Here is an 18,999-nt window from a genome sequence, read left to right as displayed (position 1 = left end):
ACATGTTGACCTGTACAAAACAAGCTTTCTAGCACATATTTTGTTCATTTTTGTCTTTATAGTTAAGTTTTTCTTGGACAAGTCTGTGGTTTGTGTAGTTTGATGATATTTCCAATTATTTCAGTACTTCCTTCATATTCATGTACAGTCAGACCTACTTTAGTCTTAGCCATTTTGGGACTAATGTTTTTTTATTGAGAAGAGTTGACAGAGTTTGGGAATTACATAGGTTACCTGAATTTACCAATGAATAGATATGATTATAAACAGATATATTTACCTCTTTTGACCCAGTATCCTCTGATGCTACAGGGTTTACATTTGGTCTAGCAGGAGGTGCAGGTCTGTTTGGTGGGGGAGGAGCACCATCCAGTATACCATCATCTGAAAGAGCTGGACTATTTCTTCCTGAAAAAAACATATTTATTTATTCCTTTAAGTATTTATTAAACTGAAGAACACTAGTACCCGGTAACTCAATTCTTGCATTTTCTTACAATTAATAATTTCTTAATATCAAATTTATATTGCTTTAGCAGTTCTGTTAAAGCAACTTCACTAAGAGGGATTAAATCTTTCTCATATACCTGATCATTTTTTGTCACAATGGTACTTAATTATAAGTTGTAGTGAATAGAAATGTATATACCTGAATGTATTGCTGTTTTATTTACTTACCTGAATGTATTGCAGTGTTATTTACTTACCTGAATGTATTGGAGTGTTATACACATACCTGAATGTATTGGTGTGCTATTTACTTACCTGAATGTATTGGTGTGTTATTTACATACCTGAATGTATTGGAGTGTTATTCATACCTGAATGTATTGGAGTGTTATTTACATACCTGAATGTATTGGTGTGTTATATACATACCTGAATGTATTGCTGTTTTATTTACTTACCTGAATGTATTGGAGTATTATTTACTTACCTGAATGTATTGGAGTGTTATTTACATACCTGAATGTATTGCTGTTTTATTTACTTACCTGAATGTATTGGAGTGTTATTTACTTACCTGAATGTATTGGAGTGTTATTTACTTACCTGAATGTATTGGTGTGTTATTTACTTACCTGAATGTATTGGAGTGTTATTTACTTACCTGAATGTATTGGAGTGTTATTTACTTACCTGAATGTATTGGTGTGTTATTTACTTAACTGAATGTATTGGAATGTTATTTGTTTACCATAATGTATTGGTGTGTTATTTACTTACCTGAATGTATATGAGTGTTATTTACTTACCTGAATGTATTGGAGTGTTATTTACTTACCTGAATGTATTGGAGTGTTATTTACTTACCTGAATGTATTGGAGTTTTATTTACATACCTGAATGTATTGGAGTGTTATTTACTTACCTGAATGTATTGGTGTGTTATTTACTTACCTGAATGTATTGGAATGTTATTTGTTTACCATAATGTATTGGTGTGTTATTTACTTACCTGAATATATTGGAGTGTTATTTACTTACCTGAATGTATTGGAGTGTTATTTACTTACCTGAATGTATTAGAGTGTTATTTACTTACCTGAATGTATTGGAGTGTTATTTACATACCTGAATGTATTGGTGTGTTATGTACATACCTGAATGTATTGGTGTGTTATGTACATACCTGAATGTATAGGAGTGTTATTTTCTGATACTGTTAATCTGTCTGTCTGGTCATCTTCATCTTCTACAAATAGTAAACAAAGTTATAAATAGGAGAAAAAAGAATCAAAATAAGAGTAGATACAATGATGTGTTTATCAGCTTTACTATTTATAACAAAATTTTATTTTGAAAGTCCTTGAGATCAAGTTTGTACTGATTCATGAAAATAAGATTAAGATTAACTAGAGGCTCTAAAGAGCCTGTGTCGCTCACCTTGGTCTATGTGAGTATTAAACAAAGGAAGCAGATGGATTCATGACAAAATTGTGTTTTGGTGATGGTGATATGTTTGTACATCTTACTTCACTGAACATTCTTGCTGCTTACAATTATCACTATCTATAATGAACTTGGCCCAGTAGTTTCTGTGTAAAATGTTACCGGTAGTAAAAATTTACAAATTTTATGAAAATTGTTTAAAATTGACTATAAAGGACAATAACTCCTTAGGGGGTCAATTGAACATTTTGGTCATGTTGACTGATTTGTAAATCTTACTTTGCTGAACATTATTGCTGTTTACAGTTTATCTTTATCTATAATAATATTCAAGATAATAACCAAAAACAGCAAATTTTCCAGGCTTAAAATTACCAATTCAGGGACAGCAACCCAACAACGGGTTCTCTGATTCATCTGAAAACTTCAGGGCAGATAGATCTTGACCTGATAAACAATTTTACTTCTGTCAGATTTGCTCTAAATGCTTTGGTTTTTGAGTTATAAGCCAAAAGCTGCATTTCACCCCTATGTTCTATTTTTAGCTATGGGGGGCATCTTGGTTGGTTTGGCGGGTCACGCCACACATTTTAAAACTAGACACCCCAATGATGATTGTGGCCAAGTTTGGATTAATTTGGCCCAGTAGTTTCAGAGGAGAAGATTTTTGTAAAAGTTAACGACGACGGACGACAGACGCCAAGTGATGAGGAAAGCTCACTTGGCCCTTCGGGCCAGGTGAGCTAAAAAGTAAATCACAAAAATACTGAACTTAAAGGAAAATCAATTCAGAAAGTCCATAATCACATGGCAAAATCAAATAACAAAATGCATAAAAAACGAATGGACAAGAACTGTCATTTTCCTGATTGGTGCAGGCATTTTCAAATGTAAAAAATGGTGGATTAAACCTGGTTTTATAGCGCTAATCCTCTCTCATAAAACCACATCAAAACTGTTCACTAAAGATCTTACTTAATCTGAGAATCACATATCGAATACAATGAAAACATACCATCAGAATCAAAGTCATACAATCCTGTGAAATCTTCTCCAAGTAAACTGTTACTGATGTTGTTAAACAGGGCCCCAGTGTTCATTGTACACAGCTTCATCTCTTTATCTATCTGCTGTTTCCAGTCCACAGTCTTTAACTTTACTTGGACTTTTCTGCCATTCATCTGTAATTCAGTTTCTTTGTCATAAAATACCTGTCTACTAAAGCTTTATCACATTCTTATTCTAAATAATAACAAAATAGTCTAGATTTTGAAATTAGGTCCAAATAAATGGAAAGATGTCCATTTGACACTGATGATGCTTCCACTTGTATTGAAAAATATACACTCAATCAAACATTTGGCTATAATATCAATATATCACACATTTACATAAGTTCTTACTTTTCTTTTTTGAGTGACAATTATCAAATTACAATAAATAATAGAGATTTAGAATAAGAATATAGTACCTCCATATTGTTGTACTGTAAAGCCTCTATTGCATGTTTTCCATTTGTAAATATCAACCACATATCTTCATCAACAAACCTACATAAAAAAACATTAGTATGAAAAATATATTTCTCACAACATACATGAAAATCGTTTTAAAAAATCAACTAATTAAAATTGAAAATATATTTCTTTCAGAAAGTTATAAATTTTATATTTTCTGTCCATTGGTTAAACTTTCAACCATAATGAAGATGACCACATGTTGATACAAGCCTTACTGAATATTGAGCAGGATTTATAAACACAGTATTGCTTTCAGATTATAGTCTGTAGACAATGTAAAAGTTGAAAGTGCATGTGTTGATGTGCAAAGCATAGCATCACTTGTATCGGAAAAACATGAAGTAGGCATTTTTTACAGATCCAAACACATCTAATTGCTGACCAAATATATAGTCATTTTGTTCATTAGAACATTAGGAAAAAGTGTGGAATTTTGTTGTTAGAGAAGCAGACAAAGTCAGGAGGAACTAGCCAGTCAACACTGAGGTTGTGAGTTCAAACCCCACTCATGTCAGTGAACAAGACTCAAATCTTAATTGACTAGGATTGTCTGTTTTCCTGTTGAAAGGTCAGTGGTTTTTGCCCACACACGCAAGCGTCACAAAATAGCCCAAAAGCAGTGCTTAAAAGTGGCGTTAAAATACAGAAAATCCATTAATATTACCTGACTAGACTTATCTCCCCTACATCAGTTAAAGTTCCTACAATACTGTCTACAGTATCATCATCAAACTCTCCCTCTGTAAGAGAAACAACGGCAGTGCAATCTGATGGTCCCTGTTGACCTATAACCTCATCGAGAACATCCTGTTTCTTGTTGTCAATGACTTCTTGTATAGCAATATCTATTACAGCAACTACAGGTCTGTAAAAGAGAAATAAAACATAGAATCATGACAATTATATTATAAAATACTAAATCATTGTTCCTATCAAATACACTGTGAATTCATTAATATTCATTATTTGCCAATTTTCCTGTATTTAGTGGGAACAACTTATTTAAGTGTTCAAAGAATAACAAATTTTCTATACAGACTTTTCAAAAAACACAAAATTTTTAATATCAGCAAAAATGCAAGTTTTCATAAATCCATGACAAATTGGTACCCACAAAAATAAATGCATCCACAGTATATTTATAATCGTTCCCAGGAAAATTACACCAATAATAGTTTTTAATTCTTTTTTATCAACACACAAGTTGGAATTTTTTTTAAAAGTACTCATGACATTCCAATTGGAAGTTTAATTATGCACTGAGGTTTTTTCATGGATCTCGCCTATGATCTGATGTCAACAGATTGAAATCACATCTGACCTCTAAACTTCTTGCTTTTTTAAGTTATGTATGATTTTTAATTTTAGTTTCTTGTGTATATTTCGGAGTTGAGTATAACGTCCATTATCACTGAACTAGTATACATTTTAGTTTAGGGGCCAGCGGATGCAAGCCTCCAGTTGTGGGAGTTACTTGCTGCACAGAAGACCCATAGGTGGCCTTCGGCTGTTGTCTGCTCTTTGGTCAGGTTGTTGTTTCTTTGATACATTCCCCATTTCCATTCTCGATTTTATTCTGGTTTTGAACTTATGTCTTTATAGGGGGCTTACCTATAGGTAGATTACTCATGAGCTGATGTCTCTTGAGGGAGATTACTCATGAGCTGATGTCTTTTGAGGGAGATGACTCATGAGCTGATGTCTTTTGAGGGAGATGACTCATGAGCTGATGTCTTTTGAGGTAGATTACCTATTATCTGATGTCTTTTGAGGGAGATTACTCATGAACTAATGTCTTTCTAGGGAGATTACCTATTATCTGATGTCTTTTAAGGGAGATTACTCATGAGCTGATGTCTTTTAAGGGAGATTACTCATAAGCTGATGTCTTTTAAGGGAGATTACTCATGAGCTGATGTCTTTTGAGGGAGATGACTCATGAGCTGATGTCTTTTGAGGTAGATTACCTATTATCTGATGTCTTTTGAGGGAGATTACTCATGATCTGATGTCTTTTAAGGGAGATTACTCATGCGCTGATGTCTTTTGAGGGAGATGACTCATGAGCTGATGTCTTTTGAGGTAGATCACCTATTATCTGATGTCTTTTGAGGTAGATTACCTATGATCTGATGTCTTTTGAGGGAGATTACCTATGATCTGATGTCTTTTGAGGTAGATTGCTCATGAGCTGATGTCTTTTGAGGGAGATGACTCATGATCTGATGTCTTTAGAGGGAGATTACTCATGAGCTGATGTCTTTTGAGGGAGATTACTCATGATCTGATGTCTTTTGAGGTAGGTTGCTCATGAGCTGATGTCTTTTGAGGGAGATGACTCATGAGCTGATGTCTTTTGAGGGAGATTACTCATGAGCTGATGTCTTTTGAGGTAGATTACTCATGAGCTGATGTCTTTTGAGGGAGATGACTCATGAGCTGATGTCTTTTGAGGTAGATTACTCATGAGCTGATGTCTTTTGAGGGAGATGACTCATGGCTGATGTCTTTTGAGGTAGATTACTCATGAGCTGATGTCTTTTGAGGTAGATTACTCATGAGCTGATGTCTTTTGAGGGAGATGACTCATGAGCTGGTCTTTTGAGGGAGATTACTCATGAGCTGATGTCTTTTGAGGGAGATTACTCATGAGCTGATGTCTTTTGAGGGAGATTACTCATGAACTGATGTCTTTTGAGGGAGATTACTCATGAGCAGATGTCTTTTGAGGGAGATTACTCATGAGCTGATGTCTTTTGAGGGAGATTACTCATGAGCTGATGTCTTTTGTGAGAACTTACCTATGATCTGATGTCTTTTGTGAGAACTTACCTATGATCTGAAGTCTTCAGTTCAGATCTGTTATAAAGAACAAGATGACCATTTTCATGTGGATCTTCTTTTTCCAATACTGCAAAAAATATTTAGCTATATTCTATATTTCATTAAATATCATAATTTGTAAACATTGTACTAGATAAATACCCTTCAAATTAATATCATTTATGTATAGAGATGAAATTCATCATTTTCACCTTATATTTTCAATCAAATTTATTATAAATACTCCTTAAATGATTTTTTCATTATTATTTTTTTATAACAAATAAAATATTATGACGTCAGCACAAATAATTTTAAATCTTATTTAAATTATTTTCAAACTGCATTTCTAAGGGTTGCTAGTCATTTTTGGGCCCTTTATAGCTTGCTCCTCGGTGTAACCCATGGCTCTGTGTTAAAGACCATTCTTTGACATATAATGGTTTACTTTTTCAAATTTGAACTTGGATGGAGAGTTGTCTCATTGGCACGCATACCACATCATCTTATATCTACTAGTATTGATAACTTACAATTCGGACCATTTTTCCACCAAATATTTCGTCTCCAGAGGACTCTATCTGTCCATGCTGGAGTTCGACATTTATCACTAGTGTCATAATCATCACAGAACAGGTCATACTTGTATGTAGGGGCAAAGTTCAACTGGCCTTCATTGAATCCTTCAAATACCTAAAAAAAAAGAGTAAAAACATGGGCACTTAAAACTGTTAAAATTTTTAATATTATCAATAACACTTATTCATAATCCTGTTAAAATATGAATACATTTGTCTTAAATAGTTGTCTTCATTCAAATTCTTGCTATCCCATTAATTGGATTTTGCATTTTTGCCAGTGGTCAAGGATTCAAATGGATACATTAATTTCTGAATTAATAGTAGTATGTTTAAGACATTTAACACTATCATGTCTTACTGAAATGTTTATGAAGATGCTTTAAGAAATCTTTAAAAAGTATACAACTAATACTGTAATAGTTAAAAGTTCATTATTTTCTTATTATCAAGCCTATTTATTTGTAAGAACTGAAACAACCTAAGCAATATTGCTGCTTAGATTTGTTTAATTAAAGTAACCAATTAACAGATTTGTTTAATTAAAGTAACCAATTAACCACAACTCTTTTGCCCATAATTTTTTTTCTTCACAAATTCAAAGTCCTAAATTAGTAAATAAGCCCTAAAATCTGTTTTCTTCATTTTATACTTTGTTTTTCCACAAATCATAAACCAAATCCTTACTTTTCCTTCATCTTTCTGAACAAATAGTTGATCACATTCTCGTAGGGCTGACCAGTTCTCATCCTGTACTAACTTCTTAACATCCTCATTAGGTAGATCTATCCTGTAGTTAAAATCTCCACACCAGAAAACATAGTCATGTGACATTATACTTCTTCCCTACAATTATGATATAATTTAACTTTAATGTTACTTCATTGGCAATTGTAAATTCAAAAATTATTGCATGCATTTATGATTGCGATTTTGTCATTAAAGATTAAATGCAATATAAAAAAAAAAATGCAAGTTAAAATTATTGCGATTCTTACTGTGTTGCATTTTCTGCAATAATAAAAACATTGCAATAATTTCTGAATTAACAGTAAACAATATAAAATTTCATTACACTATGTAATTAAAAGTATCAATTATTTGGTAATAATATATAATGCCACTAAAAGTACTTAAAAGTATCAGTTATTGGGCAATAATATATACTGCCACTGTTGTATAGCATATTTTTTTTTTTACAAAACTTCAGCATCAAAGACTTTTTAAGCAATTGGTAATTGGGTAGATTTTCAAGACATACATAGGTATGTGTCAGCCTCAAAGGCATTTTACAAACAACTTTTAAATTTCAATTCTAATAAGTTATCATTTCTATATTAATTGTTCATACATGCAAATCAGTAGATTGGAGAGGACTTAACTGGTTGGTAAAGATGAGTAAATTGCCATTCTGTCATAATCTGCATTGATTAATCACAACAAAGTGCATGATTCTTTGAGGGTTATATTTCAGAGAGATGCTATTTGATTTGATAGAAACAAAGTATTTTCATCCATTAAAGGACAGAGCGTGCATCTTTTCGAGAAGGATTTGAATGAAAGGGATTTGAAGCTATTTTGAAATTGCAGTTGTGCAAGGAGAATCTGAATTTCAAATAAAGAGTTTTTTTCTACCTTATCAAGTATTCCATATATCTGTAACATGTCAAACAGTTGATTGTAAAGACATGTAAAAAATATTTATTTGGCAAATGGGAAGAGTTCATTAAACATTCATCTTAGGACAATCAAAATGTAAAATATCATGTAGACTAGTCCTCTAAAAATACATGAAGACATGTGCAATTCACTGAAATAACAAATTTTTGATAGAAGGATAAAAAAATTACATAAAAAAATCCATTACATTTAGTTTAAGTTTTCATACAGCCTAGTTTTCTCCTTAAAAAAACCCTTGTGTTATATGAGAAGCCAATAAAAATAGATACCAGTAAAGCATCACTCTCTTTTTTGTGCGACATATCGTAAATCCAGAGGTATGAAAAATTTGTTTTAATCAGATTGAAAAGATTTTATCTTGCATTGGATCCCCCCTCTCCCCCCATTTTTTTTTAATATGTTTTGTCAAAGTTTCATTTACTGTCTCCTAACAATATAAAGTACTAATTATTATATTGATGTTTTGGGAGGCCACTTTCCTGATATAAAGTACTAATAAAGTGATTTGAGTATAAGTAGTGCTCGGGATTTCGGGATTGACCCTTTCGTGATCCAAGAATCTTTTTTTTCAGATTTCAGGACGTAGGGATTTACTTTAGTAAAATATCTAAGTTCGGGACCTCTGGATTTCGTTTTTTTTAAGTCTGGGAATATTGGGATCAGGACCCCTCCTATCCCCCCTCATTTATCTGTGTATATAAAAAAAGTGATATTCCCTTTTTTTTAGACAGACATTTCTTTCAATATAGAAAACATGTGATTTTTATGTTTTATTTCTCAATCTTCTCTACAGGTTTTACTTTTGTTCTTTAATAAATTTATAATTTTAACCTTGGTCTTAAAATTGATCAATTAATGTACAACGTATCTCAGTTCCCTTGTTAAATTTCAAAAAATACAATCCCTTATTAAAGAGTGATAACTCCTGCAAAATTCATATCAAATTAGGTAAGTCAAGAATGGTTAAAATAAGACAACGCATTTCAATGATCAATACTGAATTGATTTATATCATTATCAGAACAGGGCAATCATCAATCGGACAGAAACCCAAAAACAAAAAAAGTCTGAAGACATTTGGTGAGTTTACCAGTGAAATGAATGTTGATTTTATCTAAACTAGTTCTTTGTTTTATGTAACTGCACTACATGGCTTAATCATGTCATTTCATCAAGAATTCATTTACTTTTTAAATAGAAAAAAAAGCTTGTGTAAAGCCATCATCTAATCTATAAATGCACATATATACACTGAAATAACTATAAATATAATACTGGAAAATAAAAATAAATAAATAAATAAAATGTAGTACACATCAGCATCAGAAGCACATGGTATACCTTTTCTTGACAATCTCACTACTAACTTAGATGTAACATGAGTTTGAAAAGTCATCAATGGTATACCATTATACATATGCAGTTCAAAGGCAAATACAAATGAATTACAATGTACAACTTAAGATAAAAAGTGTCATATAGGTCAAATAATTTGCAAAAAAGTATCCTTAATACTATTATGATGACTAATATTATTCTATTTTTGTATTTTTGATGTTAAATCTAAGAGCTACTACCTATGAACCAGTATACATAACACATGCAAATAGAGATGCAATTAATTCTTATTAATTCTAATGATTTGTTATTATGACAGGTAGTAAAAGTATTTTTTCCTCAAGCTTAGTGACTCTATTACCTTCTCATGATCCTTAAAACAATTCAAACATTAAGTAAAGAACACAGAAAACTTTCATTGTTAAAGAAAATAAAAAAAAAATGTGAAACAATTAAATGATATAACTTATTGAGCTTGGATAGATATATGAAGGTGTGGCATATGTGCCAATGAGACAACTCTCCATCCAAGTCACAATTTGTAAAAGTAAACTAATATAGGTCAAAGTAGGGTCTTCAACATGGAGCCTTGATATAAAGGGCCCCAAAAATTACTAGTGTATAACGATTCAATGGTCTTATCTTTAACAAAAAAAAGTCTGTTTTGTTTTGTCAGTTGTATTTTTTTAGGATTACTTCAAGGTCAAATATTCATTCATATGTCTCTGCCCATTAGCTATATATTATCAGATATATGTTGGTATATTCAACAACAAATAGCCAGTATACTGGCTCATGCAACAATCAAATTACAACAACGACATAATGCAAAGATGTTTAAAGTCCTACCATGCATTGTTCCTGTGGAGAATAATATGAATTGTTCATATAATGGTAAATAATACAGTTCAGAAAAATATTGATTTAAATGCAAATATATTTGAGGAAACCTAATATTCTCATTAGACAGCAGCAAACCAGGACAGCATTTAAGAAGTTACTTTAACTAAATCATTTTTGTAAAGATATATGCTGAAGCTGGTGCTATGGGCTTTCTTTAACTTGCAGTAAGTTGAGTTTTTTTTTTCCTACATTGAAGGCCTCATTGTGACTATGAAATGAAGAACAGCAATAACAGTGCTGATCCTAAGCTTTTTTTTGTGTTTTATTGTTGTGCATTTACTGATTTTGTGTTATGGATGGATACTCCATATCCCTTATTTTTCTATTAAGTAACAAACTCAGATGATACATCAGTTAACCAGACCAAAATTCTAGCTTCGTCTTTAACTCCTCATATATTTATAACTAAGATTTACACAAAGTATCTAACGTCCATTACTGAAAAATTGAAGTAACTGAACATAATGAAATCTTTCTAGGTTCAAGAGCCATAGAAGTCCACTGTAAAAATCCTAAATCTATATCTCTTATTAAAAAAAAGTGTAGAAACTAAATTTAAGCAACTTTTCCTGAATGTTACAGCTTCATTTAATATCAGCAGACTGGAATGTTAAGTTTGACTTGTAACCCTTCATTATATGATTGCATACAGAATATCAGGCAATAATCGGAATAATTTACAAAAAGCTGCTCAAAGCAAAAAAAACATTTAAGTATGGAGAAGATGCAAATAGAACAATCTGGTGAATGCCACTGAAAGTACTTGTAAAAATGTTTCAATCAGGGTTCATCAAAGCTTAAAGATAAATAGCAATAAATGTTAAAGATGGTAAGATAAAATATACATGTTCGACACCTTAATAAAGATTAAATTAGATTTCTATACAAATATACAATGTGATGAGATACATGAAAAGGCTTGCACACAAATAAGATCCATAAGATTTTATATATAATTATCATGTAAGTGCAGCGTTAAGATGTGCATTAATAATGTATATCAACATCAATGAATGTGGTTAAAAGTTGTTATCAATTTATACAAACTGGAAGTATATGAAAAAATTATAATGGTTATCTTTAACATGTTGTATTAGCTTAAAATTTCTGTTATAGATAATGATAATAAATATACTGAATTATTGGATGCATTTTACTTACCATGGGGAAGGAAATTTTACGAGTTATTTCAGCGTAATCACTATTTCTGTCATTGATTTGTGACTGACCAGCAGCCAAATGGGCACAAACAAAACACACTGATGTACTTTGGACCAAAAATCTGATAGCCACACCTCCTTTGTTTCCAGTGGCGCCACCTAGACCTGTCTTAGCAGAATCTGTAGCAACATCTCTGAATAAATAAAATCATAAACATTGGTTTCAGAATATCATCCTATCCAGTTTAGTCATGGAGTCAAAGGTCAAGGTTACAGATCCTATAAATACATTGAAAGTTTAGTTTTTTCGTTTCAGGAATTTATCTAATGTGCCGCAAATCAAATATTTCCCTGTCTTTGGTGAATAATGCACATTACGTGAAAAGACCTCTTTTGATATTTTACATTTAATTAAATTATTTCTACAAACATTAATTAATTTATTACTAAGACAAATCATTCATATTTACCTAATGAATGGGGCCAACTGTGGTCTGACAAACACATACAGAATGACCCCTACTAACTGGACACTGGTCAACACAACATATTTATGGTCCCGAGAAATGACCTTTAAAATATATTTTTGCCATTCCCTTGCATTTGTTGTGCTGAAATAAAAAAAATATATTATCTTTTTATTTCATTTTTTTCAATACAAAGTTTAACTTTAATTTACATTGATGTTGCATGGTTATTTTTCAAATTGGTAACTTTATTTTTGTCTAATTCCTCTTTGAAGAATGTTTTTTCTCCTGTTCAACTGAATTTGTTTTTCCTGTTCAAACTGAATTTGTTTTCATATAACTTATAGCTTAATTTGGTTAACAGGTTCTTATTTAATACAGACGAACCAAAAACAATTTTGGAAATAAAAATGGTTCTGTTCAATGATAAAGTATCTGAAGCAGTTAACTCAATGTCACATGATAAGCAAAATCTGCACTCTCTTCTGCAGCTTTAAACTTCACACTGAAAGTTCAGAGTATTTGGAAACATGAAGTGTCTGCCAAGCAGATATGAAAATTTCTGATACAGTGCAACATAATACATTGTAATATAATATAAATGGGGAATGTATCCATGGGACACAGATGATGCCCCCACATATATCATATAAAGTTATAAAGGGACATAAATGAATAACAGCAAAAGTGAAACTACTCAAATTTGTACTCTATTTGAATTTTGAGGTTATAAGTATTGTGAATAAGTTTCATAACATTTGAATAAGCCAAACTTAAGTTAGAGAAAAGAAACTAACTAGAGGCTCTAAAGAGCCTGTGTCGCTCACCTTGGTCTATGTTAATATTAAACATTGTACACAAATGAATTCATGACAAAATTGTGTTTTGGTGATGGTGATGTGTTTGAAGATCTTACTTTACTAAACATTTTTGCTGCTTACAATTATCTCTATCTATAACAGTAGTTTCTGTGGAAAATGTTAGTGAAAATCTACAAATTTTGTGAAAATTGTTAAAAAATGACTATGAAGGGCAATAACTCCTCAGGGGGTCAATTGACTATTTTGGTCATGTTGACTCATTTTTAGTTCTTACTTTACTGTACATTATTGCTGTTTACAGTTTATCTCTATCTATAATAATATTCAAGATAATAACAAAAAAACAGCAAAATTTCCTCAAAATTACCAATTTAGGGGCAGCAACCTAACAACCGATGATCCAATTCAACTGAAAATTTCTGGGCAGATAGATCTTGACCTGATCAACAATTTCAACTCTGTCAGATTTGCTCTTAATGCTTTGTTTTTGGGTTATAAGCCAAAAACTGCATTTTACTCCCATGTTCTATTTTTAGCCATGGTCGCCATCTTGGTTGGTTGGCCAAGTTACCGGACACAATTTTTATACTAGATACCCCAAAGATGATTGTGGCCAAGTTTCAATTAATTTGGCCCAGTAGTTTCAGAGGAGAAGATTTTTCTAAAAGATAACTAAGATTTACGTAAAATGGTTAAAAATTGACTATAAAGGGCAATAACTCCTACAGTGGTCAACTGACCATTTTGGTCATGTTGACTTATTTGTAGATCTTACTTTGCTGAACATTATTGCTGTTTACAGTTTTTCTCTATCTATAATAATATTCAAGATAATAACCAAAAACAGCAAAATTTCCTCAAAATTACTGATTCAGGGGCAGCAACCTAACAACGGAATGTCAGATTCATCTGAAAATTTCAAGGCAGATAGATCTTAACCTGATAAACAAATTTACCCCATGTCAGATTTGCTCTAAATGCTTTGGTTTTTGAGTTATAAGCCAAAAACTGCATTTTACCCCTATGTTCTATTTTTAGCCATGGCGGCCATCTTGGTTGGTTGGCAAGGTCACCGGACACAATTTTCAAACTAGATACCTCAATGATGATTGTGGCCAAGTTTGGTTAAATTTGGCCCAGTAGTTTCAGAGGAGAAGATTTTTGTAAAAGTTAACGCCGGACGCAGGACGACGACGACGGACGACGACGACAGACGACGGACGCCAAGTGATGAGAAAAGCTCACTTGGCCCTTCGGGCCAGGTGAGCTAAAAAGAAATCAATTTTTCCATTTGTAAAGGGGCATAACTCTAAAATGGCTACAGTGACACCAGCAAAATTCAAACTTGATCTGTGTTTTGTGGTAATAACCATTGAGTATATGTATCAACATTTTGTTTAGGCAAACTAAAGTTTGCGAACCGGAACCAAATTTTTGACATAAATATGTACGTACAGACGGACATGTGTAAAACTTAATGCCTCCTCCGCTACAGCAGGGGGGAATAAATAGTTGTGGTATGATTTCCAATGAGCGAACTCTCCACAAGAGGACAAATGACACAAACATTAACAACTATAGACATTAAGATTCTGGGTAATATGATAATAAAGTTACTGATTGATTGATTGTTGTTGCTTAACGTCCAGCGGTTATAAAAATACTGAAAGCACACAGACAACAGATAGATGGATAAGAACATTATAGTATACCAACAACTCTATTAATCATATATTACAATATAACTGAACAAATGTCAATTAATGACACCTTACCTTACACTGACAATATTACTTGCATTCAAATCTACAATTTCCTCAAATCCAATGGCAAATACATCTATAGGTTTGTCAAGGTCTGCATCAGGGGAAACAACTCCTATTTAATAAGATAACTCAAATGATTAAAGGATAAATAAAATGAAGTAATTGTACATCCTACAACATCAAATGATATCATAGTAAAATCAATTATCAAGTAACGTTTTTTGACAGGTTTTCCAGTGGTAAACACTTGTTAATTACTTATAGATAAAAGGAGATTAATATGCCAAAGAGACAGCAACCAAAGTCTTGATATACCTTGCTTGTTCGCTACTTTTTCAAAGACTCAGTTAAACCAGTTACCCATGAAGCAGTAAATCTAATGATTTAGGTTAATCAACTTTTTCTTGCATTGAGAAATTATTATTAATAAGTAGCTTACATTTGTATTACAAAATAAATTGGCTCACACATGCTGTAATCCTACCTGTATCATTTTCTTTAGATATCTTAGGTGCATCTAACAACCAATCAGTCATGGATTGATGCTTGAATGCTATACTACGGAAATGTTTTCCTCCATTAACATTCCATGTCCCAACACAAATACGTAGTGGGTTCTTTTGAGTATATTCTGGATGTCTCTGGATCATTGTATGGAGAATAGGCGCTTGGGCTGAAAAATAAAAAAAAATTAACAGAATTTTAAAGGTACAATTAAAAATATTCTTGAAGTTTGATTGTATAATGTTCCTGTTCTCTCTTGATGACACAGAAGCTAACAAAATATTTGAAAAGCAACAACATTGGCTTACATTCTAGTTTTACTACAAGTAACTCTACCATATTATCATTGTGATATAATAAAGCAAACCATATCAAAACTATATAAAAGGGTTTTAGTGAAACCATCATGGGTATCTAAGATATGAGCCTAAACTTACAAATTTATAAAATTCATTAAAGTGTAAAAAAATATGTTAGATTTATGCAGATGTTATTGAATTAATTAATGACTAATCTCTTAATTTATCATGTGATCTTTACCTTAAGACTTCAAACCTTAAAATTAAGAGCAATAAACAAACTTTGTTTTATGATGTTCAATGATGTCTACAAATGTGTAATGGAAACAGGGATTGACGAATTGGGCTCTAATTTCCTAAAAAAAATAATCTTAAAACTCCTTTGGAAGAGGAGATAAAAAAATAATTTTATGAAAAACCAGATGCTCCGCAGGGCGTAGCTTTATACGACCGCAGAGGTTGAACCCTGAACAGTTGGGGCAAGTATGGACACAACATTCAAGCTGGATTCCGCTCTAAATTTGGATTGTGATTAAATAGTTGACACAGCATAGGTTTTCTGACACAGAATGAATGTATTCAAATGAACTTAAAATTTTTGTTTTCTCTTAGAGCAATTCACTATGCTGTTGAATATTAATCCTCTCAAAAAAATGTTTGAAGAAATTTTCTTTTTATTTATGAAATTTCAAATGAGAAAAATTGAACCCAATTTTTTAATCACATCCCCCTTTCCCTTATTCAAAAACTAATTTCAATTAAAATATTCTAATGGAGTTTGCAACAATTACTACTCATTTAAATACATCATAAAATATTAAGATGTAAAAAAAACTGCTTGTTATCACTGAATGGTAAAGATAATTTAAATTTATCATTTGGTAGTAAAAAGTGAATATACATTGTATATTGTATATAACAAAGATTTAAGTTGATTCTGAACAAAGAAAGATAACTCCAATTAAAAAAAATTCTTGCAGATATTTCTTGCTTACTTTACTGGACAAAGAAAGATAACTCTTAATTAAAAAAAAATTGCTATTTCACAATATTGTGAAATTAGATATTTCTTGCCATTGCACAATACTGTGCAATTGAAAAGACTTGCTATTGCACAATACTTAATATAATAATTTTAGATCCTGATTTGGACCAACTTGAAAACTGGGCCCATAATCAAAAATCTAAGTACATGTTTAGATTCAGCATATCAAAGAGGCCCAAGAATTTGATTTTTGTTAAAATCAAACTTAGTTTAATTTTGGACCCTTTGCACTTTAATTTAGACCAATTTTAAAACTGGACCAAAAATTAAGAATCTACATACACAGTTAGATTTGGCATATCAAAGAACCCCAATTAATCAATTTTTGATGAAATCAAACAATGTTTAATTTTGGACCTCGATTTGGGCCAACTTGAAAACTGGGCCAATAATCAAAAATCTAAGTACATTTTTAGATTCAGCATATCAAAGAACCCCAAGGTTTCAATTTTTGTTAAAATCAAACTAAGTTTAATTTTGGACCCTTTGGACCTTAATGTAGACCAATTTGAAAACGGGACCAAAAATTAAGAATCTACATACACAGTTAGATTCAGCATATTAAAGAACCCCAATTATTCAATTTTGATGAAATCAAAACAAAGTTTAATTTTGGACCCTTTGGGCCCCTTTTTCCTTAACTGTTGGGACCAAAACTCCCAAAATCAATACCAACCTTCCTTTTATAGTCATAAACCTTGTGTTTAAATTTCATAGATTTCTATTTACTTATACTAACGCTATGGTGCGAAAACCAAGAAAAATGCTTATTTGGGTCCCTTTTTGGCCCCTAATTCCTAAACTGTTGGGACCAAAACTCCCAAAATCAATACCAACCTTCCTTTTGTGGTCATAAACATTGTGTTTAAATTTCATTGATTTCTATTTACTTTAACTAAAGTTATTGTGCGAAAACCAAGAATAATGCTTATTTGGACCCTTTTTTGGCCCCTAATTCCTAAACTGTTGAAACCAAAACTCCCAAAATCAATCCCAACCTTTCTTTTGTGGTCATAAACCTTGTGTCAAAATTTCATAGATTTCTATTAACTTAAACTAAAGTTATAGTGCGAAAACCAAGAAAATGCTTATTTGGGCCCTTTTTGGCCCCTAATTCCTAAAATATTGGGACCAAAACTCCCAAAATCAATACCAGCCTTCCTTTTATGGTCATAAACCTTGTGTCAAAATTTCATAGATTTCTATTAACTTAAACTAAAGTTATAGTGCGAAAACAAAGAAAATGCTTATTTGGGCCCTTTTTGGCCCCTAATTCCTAAAATATTGGGACCAAAACTCCCAAAATCAATACCAGCCTTCCTTTTATGGTCATAAACCTTGTGTTAAAATTTCATAGATTTCTATTCACTTTTACTAAAGTTAGAGTGCGAAAACTAAAAGTATTCGGACGACGACGACGACGACGACGACGATGACGACGCCAACGTGATAGCAATATACGACGAAATTTTTTTCAAAATTTGCGGTCGTATAAAAATGTGTTGTTATTGTGTAAAAGACTTGCAAGTTTTGCTTCTTTCATTTTTATAATTTAGCATACCATTTTAAGAAAACAAACTAGTTTCTTCCATTTACTCTATCTTTGAGAAGCAAAATTCCTAATGATAATAATCAACAATGAAAAATTAACTACCGTTTTCATACTGAAAAAAAATATCACATTTGTTACATATTTCAATTTACCATGTAATACTCTGGTAGATAACAATGCTCTAACTTTATCAGCTAGATCTCCACGTAATGTACTGCCTAACAACAACATGTCTATTGCCTCTTGTTTACTGCTGTCTAAGAAGTTGTTCTGTATTGTTCTAGATGCTGACCTGGTTGCATCAGAATACTGAAATTAAAGAAAATTTGCTGGACATATTTGTTATAAGTGTATTTTAATTAAATTGTAATGTATTGTCAAGTTTTATAACTTTTTTAGAGGTAGACTTATTGTATAGCACTTGTATATTGTTAAGGGTAAAATGCTGACCTCTTTCTGTGGTGCTGATTAATAAACCTAAGGCCTAACTGATTGTAAATTCAGATATTATTGCAAGGCTTTTATCAATGTGAATAGTACGACTTCTATAGTATCACAATAACATAATAATATATCTGTATGTAGCTTTTTCTGAAATCGCACTAATTAAACTCGCATTTTTGTTAATTTAAAAAAAAAATCAATAGTAA

The 18,999-nt window shown here is 31.7% G+C and overlaps 1 protein-coding gene across 2 annotated transcripts in view; it reads right to left on the bottom strand.

Annotated features, from left to right (window-relative positions):
• The window catches only part of LOC134685642 (synaptojanin-1-like), a 39,751-nt gene that overhangs the window by 7,033 nt on the left and 13,719 nt on the right, over positions 1 to 18,999 (bottom strand). The window contains exons 10-23 of one of the 2 annotated variants that reach the window (XM_063545580.1): positions 18,502 to 18,658; positions 15,434 to 15,622; positions 14,959 to 15,061; positions 12,366 to 12,506; positions 11,897 to 12,089; positions 8,450 to 8,470; positions 7,502 to 7,660; positions 6,770 to 6,929; positions 6,246 to 6,324; positions 4,078 to 4,278; positions 3,365 to 3,443; positions 2,909 to 3,074; positions 1,634 to 1,696; positions 281 to 408 (exon numbers count right to left, since the gene is read on the bottom strand). In XM_063545580.1, coding sequence (XP_063401650.1) covers positions 281 to 408; positions 1,634 to 1,696; positions 2,909 to 3,074; positions 3,365 to 3,443; positions 4,078 to 4,278; positions 6,246 to 6,324; positions 6,770 to 6,929; positions 7,502 to 7,660; positions 8,450 to 8,470; positions 11,897 to 12,089; positions 12,366 to 12,506; positions 14,959 to 15,061; positions 15,434 to 15,622; positions 18,502 to 18,658 — 1,839 coding nt within the window. The remainder of the gene's footprint in view (positions 1 to 280; positions 409 to 1,633; positions 1,697 to 2,908; positions 3,075 to 3,364; positions 3,444 to 4,077; positions 4,279 to 6,245; positions 6,325 to 6,769; positions 6,930 to 7,501; positions 7,661 to 8,449; positions 8,471 to 11,896; positions 12,090 to 12,365; positions 12,507 to 14,958; positions 15,062 to 15,433; positions 15,623 to 18,501; positions 18,659 to 18,999) is intronic. The other variant, XM_063545581.1, reaches the window with a different exon arrangement.

The sequence above is a fragment of the Mytilus trossulus genome, chromosome 9 (assembly GCF_036588685.1).
Source record: "Mytilus trossulus isolate FHL-02 chromosome 9, PNRI_Mtr1.1.1.hap1, whole genome shotgun sequence".
NCBI classification, from domain to species: domain Eukaryota; kingdom Metazoa; phylum Mollusca; class Bivalvia; order Mytilida; family Mytilidae; genus Mytilus; species Mytilus trossulus.
This window is presented reverse-complemented; position numbering and strand designations above follow the sequence as displayed.